We start from the raw sequence: 20,380 nt of genomic DNA, 5'->3' as shown, positions 1-20,380 counted from the left end.
CCAGAAAAAATTGTTAAAAAGTTTCGTGGCATTTGGGCTTCGTTTGGTATTAATATTCTAAAAAAAACAAAAAACAACAACCGACACTTGGCACTAAGTTAATAGGCTAGTCCCAAAAAATGAGATATAATTGCTTGTAAATGCATAAAACATCCAAGATACTATAATAACATGCAATATAAAAAACTATAGATACGTTGGAGATGTATCAGGACACATGGAGCTACATGTGGGGAAATGAATTCTACTTTTCAATCAAAGCATATAAGGTGTTAATTGGCCATAAGTAGCCCCCCCCCCCCAATTTTAACTGGATCTGGAAAAGCCCTTGCCAGCCTAAACATAAGGTTTTTTTCTGGATGCTTCTCCATGACAGGGTAAACACAACAAACTTATTGAGAAGAAAGAGCTTTGAACTTGAGGCTTATAATTGTGCAGTCAATAGCTATCAATAGGAAGAAACTCTATACCATCTGTTTTGGGGGTGCTCTTTTGCTGCCCAATGCTAGGAGTTCATTTGCCCCTCCAGAAATGCTAACTTATCTACTCTGGAGGCTTTTCAGGATTTGAAAGATAAACTCAGATATCCCTTCTTAATGGAGCTCATAATTCTGGATCAAGGGCCATTTGGATATCCAGAAACAACAAGATTTTTGAAAACATCACACGTTCATTCCTTGGCCGAAAATTCATTTATTTTGAAGAGCTCAAATTACTAAGATACAAGATGGAAAGCAAATATGCCACTCAATTTACTGCTTGGCTTGACAGCCTGTTGTTACTTAGCTTAGTTTATTTGCCTTTTTTCCCTTTTTATTTCTTCTTCTTTTCTCTCTGTTTTTCTCCTTTTCTTCTTTCTTTTTTGTAGATTTTTATTTTATTTTAGATTAGAGTAGTCTCTTTTCTTTTCGTTAGGGCTTAGCTCAAGCCCACATGTAATTTCTAAGACCTTTGTTCTTACTTATTGTTAATAAAAGTTGAACTGGGGTTTTACCCTACTGTTTGTAGTCAAAAGCCCAAGTTTTTCCGGATTTCCTCAACACACCTCACCATGCATGCCACCAATCCTAGGCACACTTCAATCGACAGGCCAGGCGAAGTAAGATACCATCACTTTGACGGAGGAAGGGTCAATAAACAACGCCCCCAAGGAGGAGAGCGACGTCCATGGACGTCGTCGTTGTCGGTCTGACAAGGTCAAGCACGACATTCATTGGCGCCCCACCAGCCAACTCGAGAGAGCATCACTAGTAACTGACAACCACACACAATGCAACTTGACTAAAGAATACCTCTGACAGCCTACCTGCAGGACACCGATCCCAACAACCCCTTGGTCTGGGATGACCTTGCACACCAAGTAGTCTGTCATCTAAAATAGACCAAGGTCACATCAAGGTACGTTATCAGCGACAAGAGGCCACTAGAGGTATCTTGGTATCGATAAATCAGATGAACACTACTGAAGAAGATGTCAGGGACGGGAGGACGCTGCAATAGGGAGGAAGTCAGATTGCCTGGGGAGGATGGACTGTAAGCAATGTGACCGAGGAGGAAAACGACGTCCATAGACATCGTCGTCGCTAAGGACGGCCAAGGCCTTACGCCTCTTTCGCCGAACCATCCTACCTAGCCACTATAACATGACCACCATGTCGAGGACGAAAAATCAACCGCCTCAGAAAACCACCGGTTTCTGTCAAGCCAACTAGGTAAAGCCGTCCCGGGCCCTAGGCCGGTGACAGAACCACGTACAGACGAGCGGACGCCGGCTGCCTTGACCCCTAGTCATAGTCGCCCGTCCGACACCCGACCCCATGCTATCGAGAACTGGGCAGCATGACCTCGGGCAGCAAGCCCATGACACAAGGCCGTCCAAGGCGGCTACCGACTCCTAGGCCGTGCCATTTCAGGAGGTAGGTGGCGGCGACAACCCCCTCGGTGCGACCCCTCACCTGGTCGGCGCACCTTACTTGACCCCGATCTGGGCTGGAGCAGGCTCCATCACGGCGAGTCCCACGTGAGGAGGGGCAAAGCATCGACCCTCCTAGCCGTGTCTGCCCCCCACCAGACTACCCCTGCTGGGCGAGACCCCCACCGGTACCACCGGCTGCACCGCACGCCGCAAATCAAGATCCAGATCAGGCCAACCCCAACCGAACCTCCGCCACCGGCGCCGTGACGATGCACCATCGCCTCCCAGCCTAGCAGCCGTCGAATGGACATCCCCGCCGCCGGGAGCTCGTCAGACTTCGCGCCCCATGCCGCCGAGCAGCTGTCCGGTACCGCCGCAATCACGAACAGGGGAGGGAAGTAGAGGCCCCGTCACCGCCCGCATCCCACGGGCTTCACCCGGCGGACGCCGCCCGGTGGCGACAAGGAGGAGGAAAGGCAGCGGGAAGAGAGGAGTGCCGGCGCGCGAGCCGGCGCGTCACGAGGAGGGGGAGGGGGTTGACCCTCCCCGCCGGCATGGCATATGGTTTTATGCAAAAATGCTACTCCCTCTGTTCACTTTTATAAGTCCTTGAAGACATTTCAGACAGTGTGCACAACAGTTCATTTTTAGTTGTCTGAAATGACTTACAAAAAGTGAACGAAGGGAGTAAAATTATTTCTTTTGCTATCTAATGTTTGATTATGAAAATATGGAAGTTGAAAATAAACGACCGAGGGATAAATGTGTCAGCGCACTGGCCAAATGGATCAAATAGGTCAGCCGGTTGCGTGCATTGCAAACAAATTGGCATGAATATGAACGGACATAGGGTAAACTGACGACCAAAACGAATAAAAGGTGAATAATATAGCGTCAAAGTTGATACAAGAAATGAACAAAACAATGTTAAAAAAATGAACGAAACAAACGACAAACTTTCTTTTAATAGTAAAGATTTTGATCATGCGGTCTTTCAGACAAAAACTCCTCCGTCGCGTCGGCTTCGCGCCGTCGCGCGGGAGGAGTCCACTCACTCAAAACGATAGAGGGTGTACGTTCCGATTCTTGCGCTTGGTTGCGGTTAAGGTACGGAGAGATCGGAGGAGAGCGCAGTATCTCTCCTTTTTCCTCTCAACGCCGCCCCTCGTGTTCGTCTAACAAACTCCCCGCATTTGCTCCGCCGCCCAGCCCCTCCCTCCCCTCCTCCAGTTCTGCCTCTCCCACTCCCTGTGCTCGCGCCCTTCCCCTCCCTCGCCGGATCAATCTCTTCTCCGGCAGACTGGACGGCGGGGTGCCACCCCCCAAATCTGCTCTGTTTCCAGGGGTTTGTGGAGGTTTTGCAACCCCTTGCCCCGTTTCTCCCTTTCGCGTGCTATTTGTTGCTTTTTCTCCGATTCGATCTTCTACTTCTATGCGCAGGTTGTGGATTAAGCACGGATGGGGCCCTCGGGGCTCAATCCGCAGGCGAATCCTGCCATTAACCAAGAGAATTGGGCCCCGGGCGTGTGGCCGGAGAGCGGCGCTCCAAGCCTTCCTGGCAACACGCCCTTGTTCCTGCAGGGCGATGCGGCGACCACCATAGGCTGGCAAAATCTTGCTGGACCCGGGATCAGCCATACCACGGCGATGGTGAATGCTATGCGCGGGGGTGCCAGTCCGATGAGTGGCGCTGCCCAACAAGATGCTGGGTCCTCCGTCCGGCCGCCCTGTAACCTGCCTGCAGGGTGCTGCACGCAGGTGCCGATAAGTATCGTGGTGTTCCATAGGAGGGCATCCAGGCCTGTGCCACCACCACCTCATACGGCCACTCCAGTTCCTGCTCCGCTCGGTGTAGCACGAGGTGACCGTTTCCTCTTCATGGCAACATGACATCTTCCGAGGTTTTATGTTAGCTTCCTCGAATCTTTGGGCTGAATACGAAGACTTGACTGCAATTTTCTTCTTTCTGTATTTTCTCTACAGATTCTGAAGATGATGCTTCTATCCAGTTTGCTCGAAGAGATTTCCTGTCACTTGGAAGGGAGTCAGATGTTGCTGCCAATGATATGGCCATAGATCCTTCAACGCTAGCAGTTCCAGTTAATTGCAGTTCTGAACATCCACCAATACAGCTTCAGCCAAATGGTGTAGATGCAGAAGCACCCACAACCGGGATTCAAGCAGATGATAGTCAACAATCGTCATCATCATCACCAGGTATCTCTGACAGCCACTGTAATTTGCAATCGGCTATTCCTGCAAATACTGATGAATTGGCCTCACTGCTTCCTGAAGGTGTGACTGATCAGAACATGCAAACATCTCAGCAGACACCAGAAAAGCTCAAGACACAAAGTCAGCTGAATGATCACACAGTTTTGTCAGTAGCAGCTGCATTCAAGGAAATTGAGGAGGCCCCTGCAAGAAAAGTGAAGCCTCGGAGGAAGAAACATAGAGCGAAGGTAATCCGTGAAGACAAGAAGATCAAGAAGCAAAACTCTGCTGTTACAATGCCAGAAGAAAAATCTAATCAGAAACTTCGCAAGCAAATCAAGAAGCAAAATCGTGCTGTTACAACGCCAGAAGAAGACTCTAATCAGAAACTTAACAAGCAAATCAAGAAGCAAAAGCTTGCTGTTACAACGCCAGAAGAAGGAACTAATCAGAAAGCCAAGAGAAGTTATGTCCGGAAGAAAAGAAATCTCAGCTCTCTGGAGAATTGCCCGGGACCTGTTAGCGACCAATCAGTCTCCAGGGGAGCAGAAGACGCTGTTAGAAGCAGAGCTGTATCAGTCCGAAGAAGGTTGCAGTTGGAATTTGGTGAACAAGGAGCGCTGGGAGACCAATCATCAGCTGGCAACTCATGTCTCCACATTGAGGAGAAACTCATTCATGCTAAAAGTTCTTTCTGTTCAACTGCCACTGTATCAACTGCACAGGGTGCACATGGACTACATGTGGACATGGACACTTCACCAGGAGGATTAGCTTTTGGCATGAGTCGCAAGATGAACAAACTGTTAGATGAGTACATACATTTGCCAGAGATGGGAACAAACTGTACACAAGAAGTTCCGCCTGAAACTTCTGGATGTTTTAGCAGGAAGCCAACAACAAAACAAGACAGTGCACGAAGAACTCATGGTCTTGATGCCACAAGGATCGGGGTTGCCGTAATGGAAGGGTATAACAAGGGCTTGGAGGCAAACGACTCTAGCAAAGCTGGTTTTGCTATGCATTGCTCAGCTACGTTTATACCTGAAACAGCATCCACAGAAAGTCAGACTAAGGTGTCGAGAGTGGAGAAAAAGAAACGTCAGCAGCGCAGAGAGAGTGAGTCCTCCCTAGCTGGCTCACGGGACTCGATCATCTTAAGGACTGCTGCTCAGATGCTAGCATTTTGTCAAGCTGGTGGGGTAAAAAAGAAGCGAACGGTCCGAGTCCGCAGGAGTTCGTATGTTCCTATAATGAATATTGAGATGAATAGGGCACAAGTACTGCCACGGTTATCTCAGTCATGCCTGGAGGCCCTGTATGAAAGTCCTGGTTTTAATTTTTTTACCAAGAAACGTTCACGAAGGGTACGACGCCATTACCACAGACCAGATGGATTTTTTCAGCCTATAGAAAACAGAAAATTCTATCATGATGTTTATTCTGAAGCAACAGAAAAAAGCTCACAAAACTCACAATATAAGTCAACTCCATATATGGATTTCCTTCAAAGAGTTGCATCAGGGCTGAAATATCTTGATTTGAACACCGAGCCTGTGCATACAAATGAGATGTATCCATCTCTGACTACATCAGCTGTTGTCCCTTTTGGAGCAACATGCAGCCTATCAAATTCTCTTGTACCATTTGGTAGTCAGATGATCTTTCCATATGAGATGCCATTGCATTTAGTCAAGAAGCAGCGCCCTCGAGCTAAAGTTGAATTGGATTTTGAGACAACAAGAGTTTGGAACCTCTTGATGGGGAAAGCAACTGATGTGCCTGTTGATGGGAATGATGTTGACAAAGAGAAATGGTGGCAACAAGAAAGAGAGGTTTTTCAAGGCCGTGCTAATTCATTTGTATCACGCATGCGACTAATTCAAGGTACTTTGTTGGAGGCGTAAATTCATTAAGATTTCAAATCAATTTTAACATTCATGCTATGCTGAATTCAGTTTTTCTTGAACATTCTTGTTACCCCTTTTTACCGCCTGGCACCTATCTCAAGGGTTTGCCAATGAAAGAGTTGTTCGATATAGTTACTGAAACATCCACATTAACTATTATCGGGCATCCTAATTTGAAAAACCTTTAATGCTGAAGTAACCCCTCTGCTCAGTGTGGTGGCTGGTAGTTCTCTAGCAAGCGATCAGTAGTTCTCTACTGCAGCAACTTATAATAGGTAATGTTCAAAGTTTGCAATTTGAGAAGCTTGCGCTTTGCTTCCAAAAATCTGGATTTGGCTTTCATGAATGGTAAATGTGGAAACATTCATGTTCCATCAACACCGGTGGAAGAATATGATAGTAACCTTTAGGCTCGTGTTTGATCTCTGAATACAACAAATTGCAGTATATATGAAAGATGGGTGTGAAAATGTTAATTGTATTGTTTTTAAAATTTTAATTTCCATGAACCGATGGTTGAAATTTATAGCTTATGTTGACCCGCATGTTTATCAGGCGACAGACACTTCTCTCCATGGAAAGGATCAGTAGTTGACTCCGTAGTAGGGGTTTTCCTCACTCAGAATGTAGCTGACCATCTTTCGAGGTATGATAGCCATAGTCAATACTCTTATACAATCTAAAATAAATGAACTACTCTTGTTTACGAACTCTGGTTATGGTTGCTAATTTTTCAGCTCTGCCTATATGGCCCTTGCTGCAAGTTTTCCTCCAGGGCCAGTTAATAGCAATTGTAAGGATGATATTATCAGTCAAGACTATGAAGAAATAATTAGCACGAGTGCAGTAGGAGGGATAAGCACATTTGACCTTTTTGACAACGGTGCAAGACCAGATCTACGAGAGAACTTTGAGGAGCCTTCAACAAACTATGAGAACATACATGTAGAAACAAAGAACAATTCTAGTGCTTATGAGTTGACTAAAGGTGAAGATTATTCCTTCTACTCCAAAGAACCAAATGGAGATTTTTGCGACCAGCAAGAGACAGAAATAGACCCCAAAGCATCACAATTTCCAGATTTCTTCATCGAGTTAATAACATCAGAAAGAAGCTCACGAGCAATGCAGTTCCAGAAGGATATGTCATCTTCTCAAAGTGTTGCAGTTTCAGAAACTATTCTTCAATCTCGATTGTCTTCAAGTTCTGGGAAAAATTGTTCACCTAAAGATTCTGTTGGCAGCGGCGGTGGTTCAGCTTCTCAGCAGCTTGGAAGCAATTTCGATGGTGAAAATTCATTAGCAGGAAACGATGCCTCAACCAAGGAACTTGAATGCCAAAGAATCAAAACAACAGCAATAAATGATGATAGTGCAAGTCAGCATGGAATTCCCTCTACTTCCATTATGTATTATCCATTTATCTCAGTTGATCATCAACAACTAGATATGACAAATGAATCATATGTTCTGCCTACATCTTCTAATAGTTCCTCAGGTTCTGCATCATTGCACTTAAAAAATGACAGAACTGAGAAGGAACTTCCTCTCTTGGTGCCATTTGATAATCATATAGCACAAATGAATTATAGCAAGACTGTTATCTCAACACCAAATGCTCCAAAAACAAGCACGGATCTTCCAGGTTAGCAAGCATCTCTTCCATCTTTTTTGTTGACATGTAGTTTTGTTAGTTGCTTGACAAAATGTTGATGCCCATGCAGTCAAGTCGCACTATGACGAGCAGACTAGTTTTGAAGCAACAGATTTCCAGGAGCATGAATCACACTCTGTCACTGGTGGAACGGTAGCAGAAACAGCAAACAGGGTGGATGAATCTACTGCCGGAGGACCAGATAAAGCAGCAGAAGCAGCTAGTCCAAAGAAAACAAGAACCACAAGAAAAAAAAATACTGAAAACTTCGACTGGGACAAATTTCGGAGACAGGCCGTTGCTGATGGCCACATGAAAGAAAGGAAGTCTGAAAGAAGAGACTCTGTTGATTGGGAAGCAGTACGATGTGCAGATGTACAAAGAATTTCTCAGGCCATCCGGGAACGAGGAATGAATAATGTTTTGTCAGAACGAATCCAGGTACAAACTGAACAGTGGGATTTAATAAGTTCTGTTTGCACTGCTTGATTTTGTTTTCAAAGTTACATATGTTCTCTTTCTGGGAAGGCGACTGTAACCTTACGGTTTAATAGTACATAGTACCTAGGAGCCAATGATTTACTAGTTTTGTATGTACTGTTTGATGTTTTGTTGAAATAGCAGACGCTGGATTAAATTCTTCTGTAGCACTGAGATATCTAATGCCTCCAGTTATGCTCACACTAATTGCTGTTTTCAGGAATTCCTGAATCGCTTGGTCAGGGATCATGGAAGCATTGATCTTGAATGGTTAAGAGATATCCCCCCTGACTCAGCAAAGTAAGATACTCAGTATATCACTTTACCTTCTGCTGGTGACATTTTCTAGTGTTTGAAATGAGAAGTTAACTATAACCTAGTGTGAAGGAATGAGATGGATCAAGACGCCCAACAAGTTGGATGTTGCATTTAATATCTAAAAACTGAGCACTATGTGCTGAACTGCTAATGTACAAGTTATGTGAATGGAACAAAAAGGTTGTAAAATGTGATGCAGTTGACTAAAGTAGTGAATGATTTGTCTAGTTTTAGGAAAATGAGCCCCATGCAGTATGAGAAGTTTTTCTGCTAAAAAAACGATCTGGTGTACTTTTCAGGGACTACTTGCTTAGCATACGTGGACTGGGGCTCAAAAGTGTTGAATGTGTTCGTCTACTGACATTACATCATCTCGCTTTCCCTGTAAGTTGCTATTGGAGTAGTTTTAATTCACCTGCAATCAATTTCATATTTACCCAACAATGCTTTGATCACTCTAGGTTGACACTAATGTTGGCCGCATATGTGTAAGACTGGGATGGGTGCCTATTCAACCCCTTCCAGAATCTCTGCAGCTACATCTCCTCGAGCTGTAAGGGTCCTCCATTGTCTAAACATTTATTTCATCTTGTATCTTCAGTTAATATTTGTTTATGTCGATTTCTTGTCAAAGATATCCTGTCTTGGAGACTATACAGAAGTACCTTTGGCCTCGTCTGTGTAAACTTGATCAAAAAACACTGTGAGTATATTAATATCAGTTTACTGGTAAATGATATGTTATTCTTTCCATGTAAATTGCAATTTTTGTAAATCATGTACTCATAATAACTAAAGTAGTTAACAGATTTAACAATTTTCACAGGTATGAGCTGCATTATCATATGATTACTTTTGGAAAGGTACTTTATTAGGATCTGCAGATGAATTTGTTCTCTTTTGGAACTAGTAGACAAATATTCCCTAGAAAGGGTAATAAGTATTTTTTTTCCAATCATCGCAGGTGTTCTGTACAAAAAACAAGCCAAATTGCAATGCTTGTCCAATGAGAAGCGAATGCAGGCATTTCGCAAGTGCCTTCGCAAGGTATTATCACAGTTTTTACTCTTTAAGAAATAGTAACCTACATTCAATGAGCAAAAAACAAGAATCTTAAGAAGCAACCAGGAGACTTGAAAAAAATTAGCACTGATTGGACTTGCATAATTGATTCTTGCACCAATTGCCTTCTGTTGGTTTAGATTTGTGAGATACATTAGTTCCATTCAGAGTATAACATGCTACTAATCAGATGGTTTTGTTAGTTTCGTTACAAACATCATATTTCTTATCTTTTGTGCAACCAAAACTTATGTGACACCTATCTCGGACTCTTGGTCTTAACTGGGAGCTCTTACTTCTGCGTACTTATTGATTTGTGAATTTCTTATCCTTCTGAATCTTCTTCTGTTTTCCTGATTCCTTTTAATGAAGTGCACGGCTTGCACTTCCTGCACCTCAGGAGAAAAGTTTGGTGATGTCGAGCAATCAATTCAGTTTCCAGAGTGGTGGCATGCCAACTCCATACTCAACTGTGCTTCCTCAGCTTGAGGGAAGTGCCCAGGGACAGGATTTTTGCACTAACAATTCAGAGCCAATTATTGAGGAGCCAGCAAGTCCAGCACGGGAAGAATGTCCAGAAACTCTTGAAAATGATATTGAAGATTACGATCCAGATACTGGTGAAATCCCACTAATTAAGCTTAACTTGCAAGCTTTTGCTCAGAACTTGGAAAACTGCATTAAAGAAAGCAATATGGATCTTGGGTCTGATGATATCGCGAAAGCACTTGTTGCTGTTAGCACTGGATCAGCTTCAATTCCTGTCCCTAAACTAAAGAACGTGCGCAGGCTTCGGACAGAACACTATGTGTAAGCAGTGATCTGATTTTGCTTTGGCTTAAACTTGCATGACTTTACACTTACTATATAGCTACTGTTTTCCAATGTAAATAATATTATTTATCTAGAAAATGCTCAGTTCTTCGATTTCCATCACTGAAGTAAGATTTTCCCTGCAGTTACGAAATTCCAGATTCACACTCCCTTGTGCAGCAGGTTAGATACTGTCACTTACATTTAAGCTTTTGAAAACATTGTTCCTGACCCAGAAAATGATTTACAGCTAGGACTTGATCAACGGGAAACTGGCGATCCAAGCCCTTACCTATTGACGATATGGATGCAAGGCAAGCTTATTTTATTTGAGAATGCATGACTGCACATGTAATTTGACTGCACTTGTAAGTTGATCTTAAGTGGATATTGTGGCTCAATGCAGATGACATAAATGAAATGATCAAGGCCCCCAAACCATGTTCTGACTCTCCGATGGAAGATCGATTTTGTAATAATGAGAAGTGCCAGTATTGTGTGCTTGAGCGGGAAAACCAATCTAGATATGTCAGAGCCACCATTCTGGTAAAGCAATAATTACCTGGCAATCTTGAATACCGTTTAGAGTAGAGATGTTAGTTTATGTAACGTGAGCAAAGCCATCCTAGAAGTAGGCCACATATAAATTCCTGAATTATTGAATTTGCATAATAAAATAAAATAACAGAGTTGTTAGTCAATCTCTTAACTCATAAAGCATTTTACTTCAAGGAAAAGTTGAAGGTTAACATAGTGTGTTTAATTTATATCTTTGCTCAAATACACATTTGTGCTGTATCTAGCCTGTGTTTGTTGCATGATAATAATCTATAGTCTTTGCTCAAAAGAAGAACATCCGTGTATGTTTTGACCTTCTGGGCCAGTCCAGGTGTACTAAAAATATATTGGTGAGCTACATAATAACATAATACACACTAACATTTTAAGAATTATATGAATAACTCATTGCTGGTCGATCAAATGCACTTCTGTTCTTTATATTTAACTTGTACTCCCTCCGTTCCAAAATAGATGACCCAACTTTGTATTAAAGTTAGTACAAAGTTGAGTCATCTATTTTAGAACGGAGGGAGTATTTATTGCATGAGAATAATCTATAGTACTGGCGCTGAAAAAGGGTTGCATAAATGTGAGTTTCTTAGCCATTCCATCTATGCAAAATAATATTATTAGTGAGCTACTAAATACTTGAGGTTTATTAATAATATAATAATTCATTGTTGTCTGCAAAATTGCATGTGCTTCTCCAGTCTACTAATGACGAGTTACTGGAACATTAACAGGTTCCGTGTCGAACAGCTACGAAGGGTAGTTTCCCACTGAACGGCACTTATTTTCAAGTTAATGAGGTATGTCATAGACCCACATATTTCTTTTTCCTCATGAATAGGGTAGAGATAAGCTGCGAGCCATGGGCCTCCCCTCTACAGAGTTGATTTTCAATGTTTTTGTGAATTTATTGACGCAGGTATTTGCAGACCACAAATCTAGCTACGATCCCATATACGTTGCAAGGGAGCAGTTATGGAAGTTGGAAAGACGAATGGTCTACTTTGGAACTTCAGTGCCCTCCATATTCAAAGGTCGTGACCAACATACATCACCAATTCAGACAAATTATCTGTAATTACCAACAGCTCTTATTTTCCTCTGCAGGTCTAACAACTGAAGAAATACAGCAGTGCTTCTGGAAAGGTAAGAACAATACGTTTCAGTTAGGTTGCCAATGCATTTTACCATGGGGGAACATCTTGCTGCCTCTTGTCGTTCATCAATTTGCAAAATGAAGATCACATGATATAACCATTGTTTTATGAGTAAGGGTATGCATTAATGCTTGAACAGACATGCCCATGTACCGTATGCTGAGAACTGCTAGATCATCAGTATGAAATACAGCACTGAACTAACTAAACTGGAATTTATCTTTGAAATGCACCAACTGTGGTGTAAAGCAATTTCCAGGCTCAAGTTAAAAATAGTGGAAGCCTCTTGTTCTCTCCAAACAACCAAAGGCTATGGCTCCAAAGGATTTCTTTTTGCATTTTCCTTTTTCTTATATGGGCCTCATCTTTTTTGCATTTACAAAGGATTGCTTCTGTTGCTTGTGAACTTATTCGGGTGGAAAGGGATGATCTTTCTCCATAATTTATCTGGAGTTTCCCTCACAAGAGAGTGTGATGCTGTGGTGCAGGATTTGTCTGTGTGCGGGGATTCGAGAGGGAAACCGGGGCACCAAGGCCTCTATGCCAACATCTGCACGTCGCGGCTAGCAAAGTGCCCAGATCACGCAACGCGGCAGCAGCTGGGCGGAACTCGGATTCAGCAAAGGCATCGGCTCCATGAGTATCATCACACCGGCTGTCGACCTGTGCATGGGTACGCTAGTGTTGGTTCCTGCCGGGCTACAGCCGTTCTTGTAGGAAATAAGCCGCTGCGCAAGAGAAGTATCATCCAGTTGTTGGTCTGAGTGTAGACTTCTGCTGTACCTTTTTTTTTAAATCCCTGTGAGCACTATTTTACCTTGAATTTACTTTCCGACCAGTTTATCTGCTGTATATACACCATGATTCCTGTGAAAAATTTGTCTTGCCAGACGACCTGACTTATGTACGGGTAACTTATTTTCATGTACCATTATTTCTTCCGTAACTGGCAATCTTGTGGAGGTATAAAGTGTGTCATATATTACCAAACTCCGGTGGCACTGGACAAATATGTTTGCCAAGTTCTCTGACTTGAGAAGGATCAGTTTCGAGATTAGACTCGCTGGCAAAGCCATGGCAAAATAGCCAGGACTCGTCATGCAGGGTCATTCTTGGGTTAGGACGTAAACTGTATCGCCCTGAGAAATTCTCCATGGAGGTCTATGGGCTTAAACAGCCTAGCGCAATTAAGCATGCCTGTTCCAGCAAATTTGCACGCTCCGTTCTTTTCTTTTATTTTTGGCAAAAGGAAAGTGCCCCATTCGTATGGCTTCATGTATACATAGGAGATCCTTCCGTTTCAAAAAAATGTATACATAGGAGATCCAGAAGGAGGTCTCCTGCTCGAGAGTGGCGATGGTATGGACGAGCTCGCGCGCTCCCGGTATGTGTACCAATGGAACGTTGTCGCGTTGAGGTGTGTATTAAGTGCGTTCGGTCAGAGGCGCGACAGATACGACAACTAAGCAGTATAATACGGAGACAGGTCCGTCAACGATCACAGTTCCCTGGATGGTACGAGTTGCATATGTGCCGCTTGCTCATTTTTGTTACCCACGGTACATAACCCCTGTCGTCAGATCAATCACCGCGCAAAAATGGCGTAACCTTATTGGATAAGCGTCTTCCTCCGGGAAAAAAACAGAAGGGGATGGCCGTGCTATGACATTGTGGTTCCATACTCCGGCGGCAACGCTTCTGCAAAAAAAAAAACTATCATTCGAGACGCTGCACAACGGCAGGGACGCATAGCTATGACGACGGCGGAGGCGACAGGCGAGGGCTTGGAGTTCCTATCGGATCCAGTTGACAGGTATCTTTTGCTGCCGCCGTTTTTTGTTCTCGCCGCCGGCGGATGTAAGCAGACTTGCATCTTATTAGTGCGCGCCCGTCGTTTCCGTAGGTTTCCTCTGCCAGATCTCGCCCGCCGGCGAATCACTGCTGACCGGCGGAGGCAACCAAACTTTCGTATGCACGGCTACCGAATTCAGTATCGGTGATGTGGGCGATGCGGCAGTGACACTGGAACTAGATTTGTAGAGCGAATGCAATGGAGTGGTCTCTCGGCGCCCAACTCAGAGCAGTCGACGGGCAAAAGCGATCTTCAGGCGCCGGGCTGTACCAAGAGGTATACACCACATTTATAGGCTCAGTAAACCTGTAAAGTCGACTGGACTGATAATTTTTTTTCCTCCTGTATCATATCGATCTATGCTTGTCTTTACGATGTACAAGCAGACAGGCACATTTAAATGTTGTTACGATGTATTTTCCCGAATCTAAGCTAGTTAGCCCATTTTTTCTGAATTATGTATGTTGCGTTGTGCAGACTGCGTGTTGGGCATGCACCTGAAGTCCTGAAGAACGCCCTCCGTGTGCCGGCAGAATGAGTGCTCTTGAAAAACGTTGAGAAGATATGCTGAGAAGAAAACTGACACGGTAATAGTGCCTGCAGTAGGAAGCACGTTTGATTCACTCGGAGAAGCTTATGACTATTACAATTTGTATTCCTGAGTGATTGGATTTGGGGTAAGATATGGCAAGAACAGGCTTAATGTTGAAAGGACAAAATGCATGCAAGAGATAGTATGTGGCTGCTCGGTAAGCACTGATTTTCAGTTGACTGTTGTGTGGCAATGGCAGATGTTGTGTCAACAAAAAAATATAGTTACTGCCTATCAAGGGAGTCTGAACTAACCAAAAAAAATGTTGTTTCTTTGTGGCATTTGCAGGGGATTCCGAAGAAAAGCAACACTCGGACTTGCCGGTGCAGGTGCCCCGCGCTCATACGATTGCTCCGATCAAAGGACAATGGATGGTACATAAGTGAGTTCATACCATCACACAACCCTTCGTTAATGGAGAAGTGTGGCGAGAAGGTGTACTAGCCGTCACACAAACATATCGATATATACACACATGATGTGGTTAAGCAGCTCCGCGAAAATAACAATACCATTGGCAAGGTTTACAATATAATTGGTAGTTTCTTTGGTTCAATGTTCAATGTGTTATTCACCAAAAGAGCGTTGAGGGGGCTATGTGGCAAGATCAGCCTCGAGCAAGCAGGCGATGATGGCGGGAAGACAATGGATGTTTTTGTCGAGTTGGGAGCAAAAGATACTGGTCTCTACAGAGTGCAGCCGGATGAGGATAGCCGCGTACATAATTTGTTATGGTCAACTGGATCAAGCAGGGCCCAGTACCACTTCTTTGGAGATGCAATAACATTTGAGACAACATACAATACCGACCTCTATGACATGCCATTTGGCCTGTTTGTGGGAGTCAACAACCACTTCCAGACCGTGATATTTGGTGGCGTCCTAGTAAGAGATGAGATAGTCGAGACTTTTTAGTGGGTATTCACTGAATTCATCTGCATGATGGGCGGAAAACATCCACAAACTTTGCTTACAGGTAAAAAGGGACATTATATCTAGTAGTTAGATTTTCATATAGCTTATATCTTCAATTACCTACATTTCACTTCACCTGATTATGCCTTAAAAATTGCTTCATTAGACTCGACTTGCACTTCTTTTGATATATTGCTCTCCTTTCACTGAGTTACTTGCCTAAGAGCGCTTCTCCTTTCATGTATTTGCAGATCAATGCAGGTCCATGGAGATAGTAATGGAGAAAGTGATGCCAGAAACCACTCACCTCTGGTGCAAGTGGCACGTGCTGAAGAAGGCAAAGGAATCTCTGGGACCATACTACACAAAGGAAAACGCTTCGGGTCGGCGCGCCGGCTGAACTTTGCGCCGGTCGCTTGGCTCGCGCAGTGCAAAGCGTTAGGACCCACACACTGCTTGACGTTACCTTATCTAATCACGGTGCACTCTCCTCCACCCATTTTCTTCTGCCCCCAAACACTTCCGTGCTCCTTCTTTTCTTTTGCTACACAGTCGCCGGCGCGGCACGCAGCTCTGTTTTCCATCGCCGGTGAACCAGCCGCGGCGGTGCCTGACGTTTGAGTACTGCAAGCTGCGCAGCGCGGCCGTGCAACCCTACTTCCTCAGCGATGGGGTTAGTGCTGCCACAACCAGCGCTGCAATCAGCTGTGCCCTTCGACGACGGAGTTGTATCTGTGCACGCCGGAGCTGCCACCGTCGTTTTTGGGAGCTGCAAGGTTGGTTTTTCTCTTTGTGATGCGAGTTTTTTGCTGGAAGCGGAGATTTTTATTGCTGGAACCGCGTAAATTTTTGCTTCGAACATTTACCAGAGTTTCTAGTTAATCGTGTCGTTTTTGCTGGAACTGTAGTTTTTTTTTGCTGGAACTGGTTTTTGGTTTTGCTTCATCTGACCAACAGCGTTTTGGGGAGCTACAAGGTTGTTTTCTTTGCTGACACGAATTTTGCTACAACCTGAGTTTTTTTTGCTGGAACCTGAGTAAATATTTGCTTCAAATGTTTTACCGGAGTTCTAGTTGCTCGTGTCATTTTTGCTAGAACTGTAGTTTGTTTTTGCTGGAACTAAGTTTTTGTTTTGCTTCATCTGACCAAGGGAAGTGGATCCTCTAACATGACCAACAACGTTCTTGGAAGCTACAGGGTTCTGTTGTTGCTGAACATGTTTTTAGCTTGAACCTGAGCTATTTTTGTCTAGGTTCAGAGTGAATTTCTGCTTCAAACCTTTTACTGGAGTTCGTAGTTGCTAAGATTGTTTTGCTGGAAATGGATGTTTTTTTGCTGGAACCAGTTTTTAATTTTGCTTCAAGTGACCACTGAAGTCTGTTTTTTAGTTGAGATGGGCTCTTTGCTGGAACGGTGCAGGTCAACGACGACGAGCCAGGCCGGCGGCACCGTGCTATCATGGATGGGCGGCGACCTCACGCGCGGCCTGGTGGACCACGGCGGACCACGACGACCATCTCTTTTCACTGGAGGACGCAACACACCAGCGAAGGAAGCGACCTGGGCGGAGAATAGAACAAGCGTTGACCAGATCTGAGGGTTAGGGGGCGATTAATTCGACGGCTAGCATGTGACCGGCCGAAAAAATTGGGCCGGCGCACCGGCGCCTAACACTGACCCTACACAAAGCGCAACAAATTCAGGTCAGAGTTCCACAAGATAATACATCACATGCTGACGGTGGAGGAATTCGAAACTGCATGGAAGCAACTGACAGAATCACATGGTTTGGAAAAACATCCTTACGTTACTCACATCTATGAAACAAGAGCAAAATGGGCTGAACCATACTTCAAAGGTAAATTTTGTGCCAAAATGACAAGCACACAGCGCAGCGAGAGTGCCAACCATATGCTCAAGGGTTATGTTCCAGCAAGCTGCCCCATGCATCTCTTTGTTTGATAGTACATGCGACTTCTTTTTGATAGGGAAGCAAGTGACAACTATGAGAGGAGGCGCACAAAAATAGTAAGTTCTCGAAATATCATATCTTTCTTAGTGACTGATGTGTGCTATGTAACTGATGCATTCTCCACACAAATAGGTAGCCCCAGTACTGAAAATGAACACGCCAATAGAGCTGCGTGCAAGCAGAGTCTATACACAAGCCATGTTCTAAAAATCTGGTGAGATTATATACGAAGCAGGTCAATACAGAGTAGAGGAGGTGACTAGACAGAAAACCTACTTGGTGCGACGATACCACCCAGAAAAATATGAGAAGTGGTGCAGGATTGTCTAGTTTGGGACTAAAGGCTTTGTTGTTGTTGTTGTTGTTGGTGCAGGATTGTCTACAAAGTAGAACTTGCTGACGAAGGGAATGAGTTGATATGTGAGTGTTCTAGTTTCGAACACACAGGTCTGCTATGCTGCCATTCAGTGAAGGTATAAAGTAAATCCCTTGGTACATGACGCGGCGTGAGTGGTACACAAACCTGTATGATATGCCATTTGGGCTGCTTGTGGGAGTCAATAATCACTTCCATATCATGATTTTTGGTGGTGTGCTAGTAAGAGATCGGACAGTGGAAACTTTTCAATGGGTGTTCACTGAATTTACCCGCATGATGGGCGACAAACATCTAGAAACCGTGCTCACAGGTGAACAAAAAATGATGTGTTCAAAATTTAAAATTTCATCCAGGTTCATAATTCACACTCAGCTACTCACATGATTTCGGTGAGATGACTAGTGTATTGATTTACCATTCTTGCTAGCACACTCTTTGTGATGTTCTCTCTTTTTCAGTATACTAGTTCAATAAAATGAATGTTGAATTGCATTTGCAGATCAATGCAAGGCGCTGGAAGTAGCAATAGAGAAAGTGATGCCACACACGACTCACCGTTGGTGCAAGTGGCACGTGCAATTGGTAATTTCATGGGGCTAAAAGCTCCAGAACAAAAGCGAAAGCCCGGTCGACCAATCACTCACAGGGATAAACCTCATATGATGATCGTGGTGCAAAAAGCAAGAAGTATAGACTGACAGCAAATGCACAAGCTGGAAATGGATGCGGGACAAGTAATTAAACGAACTCGCTTCTCCAGTATATGTTGAGAACCAGGGCACAAGAGCACCACATGTCCACAAAGAGGTGATCTCCCTCAAAAAGAAAGGAAAGCGTCAAAATGCTCGAATTATGGCGTCGGTGGTCACAGGAAAAACACCTGCAGCAAGCCTAGGGTTGTACTCCATGTTCAAAATGCTACCTTAGAGCCAAATGCAATTTGTGGGTGACTTCATTAGATTCAGTGTTTTTGTTCTTTGTTGTTGAGGGTCTGTGGCCGTTAACTTTAACCGCAAGACTCTTGTTGTAATAATAACCGTCAGTGAAGTACGTGTTGTCTGTTGGAATCCTGTTAGTTCGATTTTCAGACTCTTTGAAAGGGATCCGTCAGTGAAGCACAAACGAGACTACATCACACGGCTTAAACTTGAACATTACAAAAGTACGCCATCAGCAACACCCTATCTGCGCCTGCACCATTACATACTTGGCTGCTAACCAATGATTCAAACATCATAATACTTGATTTGCAGGTACAAATGGTACGCGGTGCTCTATTCGCAGCTGGTGCCTAACCAAGCACGTGCATGACCACAACCAAAACAAGGATTGCCACCCCAGTGACAAGGTTGGCCACGGAGACCACCAGATTGATGGATGCAGCGTCAACGCCAATGGTTCCCTGGCGCCCAGCAGCTGGAAGCGCGGCGAGCATGTGTCCTGCAGCGGCGCTGACTGAAGAAACGAACTGGGTGCGCTCCGGCATGCCGTTCTGCTGCCCTGTGGTGCGTGCGGCACCTGTAGATCTTGAACTCGCAAAGCTTGGCCGTCTCCCGCCTTGCTCTTATCCTTGCTCGATTTGCGCCAATGGGGGTGCGGCTGGACCAAGCGACGCGAGGCGGTTGACGTACGCTTGCTGCCACTTGTAGAAATCGCATCCACCACCTGACGGCTGTCGTTGACCGGCGAAGAAGGTTCAGACAAGAGATGTTGAACAAATCTATTCAAAAACTGGACACTTACATTGTGATTGCGGCACTTGTAGAATCGCTCGCTGGCGCTCTGCCCGCAACGAGCAATGTAGGCGACTACATTTCTGCCACAGTCCGGGCAAGACACGATTGGAAGTGTCGCCGGATCAGCACCTTGATTCCGCAGAAAAGATGGCAAATCAAGGTGCTGTTCCTTGCTCCGATTTGGGGGTCTATTGAGGAACAGTGTGCAACTAGGGTTTGTTCTTTCGATTCGGGGATGGACTATTATAGACTGAGCCGACGTCGATGAAAGATGGGGAGTTTAATGGAGTTGGTAGGTTAACCCGAGGGGAATTCAGTCTAGCTACAGGATGAAAACCGCCGTCGCTAGCGCCTCAACGTCCGTCACCCCCACCATAGAAATTGTCTCTTCCCGTCCGCGTCACTCATTAAATGAGTTGCCGTCTACGAGCTGGAATACGGCGTGGGTTTCATATCCCGACGAGGACCGACGCCTACAGATAACGCGAGCAGGCTAGCTCGTCCACGCCAACTAATTTTCGGCCTCCTGCCATCCTTTTCTTGCCTGAGACCAAGCTCATGGAGAAGAGGCTAGATAAATTCAGAATAAAACTTGGCTTCATGTATACGGTGGCTACTGGCTAGTGACTGATGGATAATAATGTAGTAAGCATAGTTTAGTTTTAATTAGAAGAATGTATGCAAAAGATGCACTGATGTCATAATAGTAAAAAATCTTACCATGCCATCTCCAAGGATGTTGTCGTAGTTTAACACATGGACTAGTGGCACGTATTGATCATAATGTGGAGGAATTTATAATTCTTATTGAAAGTCTCCACATCAATAATAAATGAGATAA

General features: G+C 44.4%; 1 protein-coding gene and 1 long non-coding RNA gene across 3 annotated transcripts; both read left to right on the top strand.

The window, feature by feature from the left end:
• The first annotated feature begins 3,031 nt into the window (after positions 1-3,031).
• On the top strand, positions 3,032-13,034 carry LOC119345982 (protein ROS1C-like). 2 transcript variants are annotated; one of them, XM_037615764.1, is made up of 21 exons: positions 3,033-3,270; positions 3,356-3,776; positions 3,899-4,132; positions 4,211-6,016; positions 6,595-6,685; positions 6,777-7,684; positions 7,764-8,134; positions 8,394-8,473; positions 8,791-8,875; positions 8,953-9,044; positions 9,126-9,194; positions 9,318-9,354; positions 9,456-9,538; positions 9,926-10,363; positions 10,513-10,549; positions 10,617-10,680; positions 10,773-10,912; positions 11,671-11,736; positions 11,856-11,970; positions 12,044-12,082; positions 12,582-13,034. In XM_037615764.1, exons 2-21 carry the CDS (start codon positions 3,374-3,376, stop codon positions 12,731-12,733), a joined length of 5,310 nt encoding a protein of 1,769 aa, XP_037471661.1. In that variant the 5' UTR covers positions 3,033-3,270; positions 3,356-3,373; the 3' UTR covers positions 12,734-13,034. The 2 variants fall into 2 exon arrangements, with proteins under 2 accessions (XP_037471659.1, XP_037471661.1); XM_037615762.1 differs by having other exon boundaries at positions 3,032-3,270; positions 3,899-6,016.
• Positions 13,035-13,799: 765 nt separating this feature from the next.
• Positions 13,800-18,890, top strand: LOC119345973. The gene is made up of 9 exons (XR_005167297.1): positions 13,800-13,906; positions 13,997-14,221; positions 14,423-14,694; positions 14,826-15,513; positions 15,704-16,228; positions 16,872-17,480; positions 17,557-17,638; positions 17,798-18,113; positions 18,303-18,890. It is a non-coding gene; the product is annotated as an uncharacterized LOC119345973 (long non-coding RNA).
• The last annotated feature ends 1,490 nt before the right edge of the window (positions 18,891-20,380 follow it).

The sequence above is a fragment of the Triticum dicoccoides genome, chromosome 1B (genome assembly GCF_002162155.2).
Source record: "Triticum dicoccoides isolate Atlit2015 ecotype Zavitan chromosome 1B, WEW_v2.0, whole genome shotgun sequence".
NCBI lineage: Eukaryota > Viridiplantae > Streptophyta > Magnoliopsida > Poales > Poaceae > Triticum > Triticum dicoccoides.
This window is presented reverse-complemented; position numbering and strand designations above follow the sequence as displayed.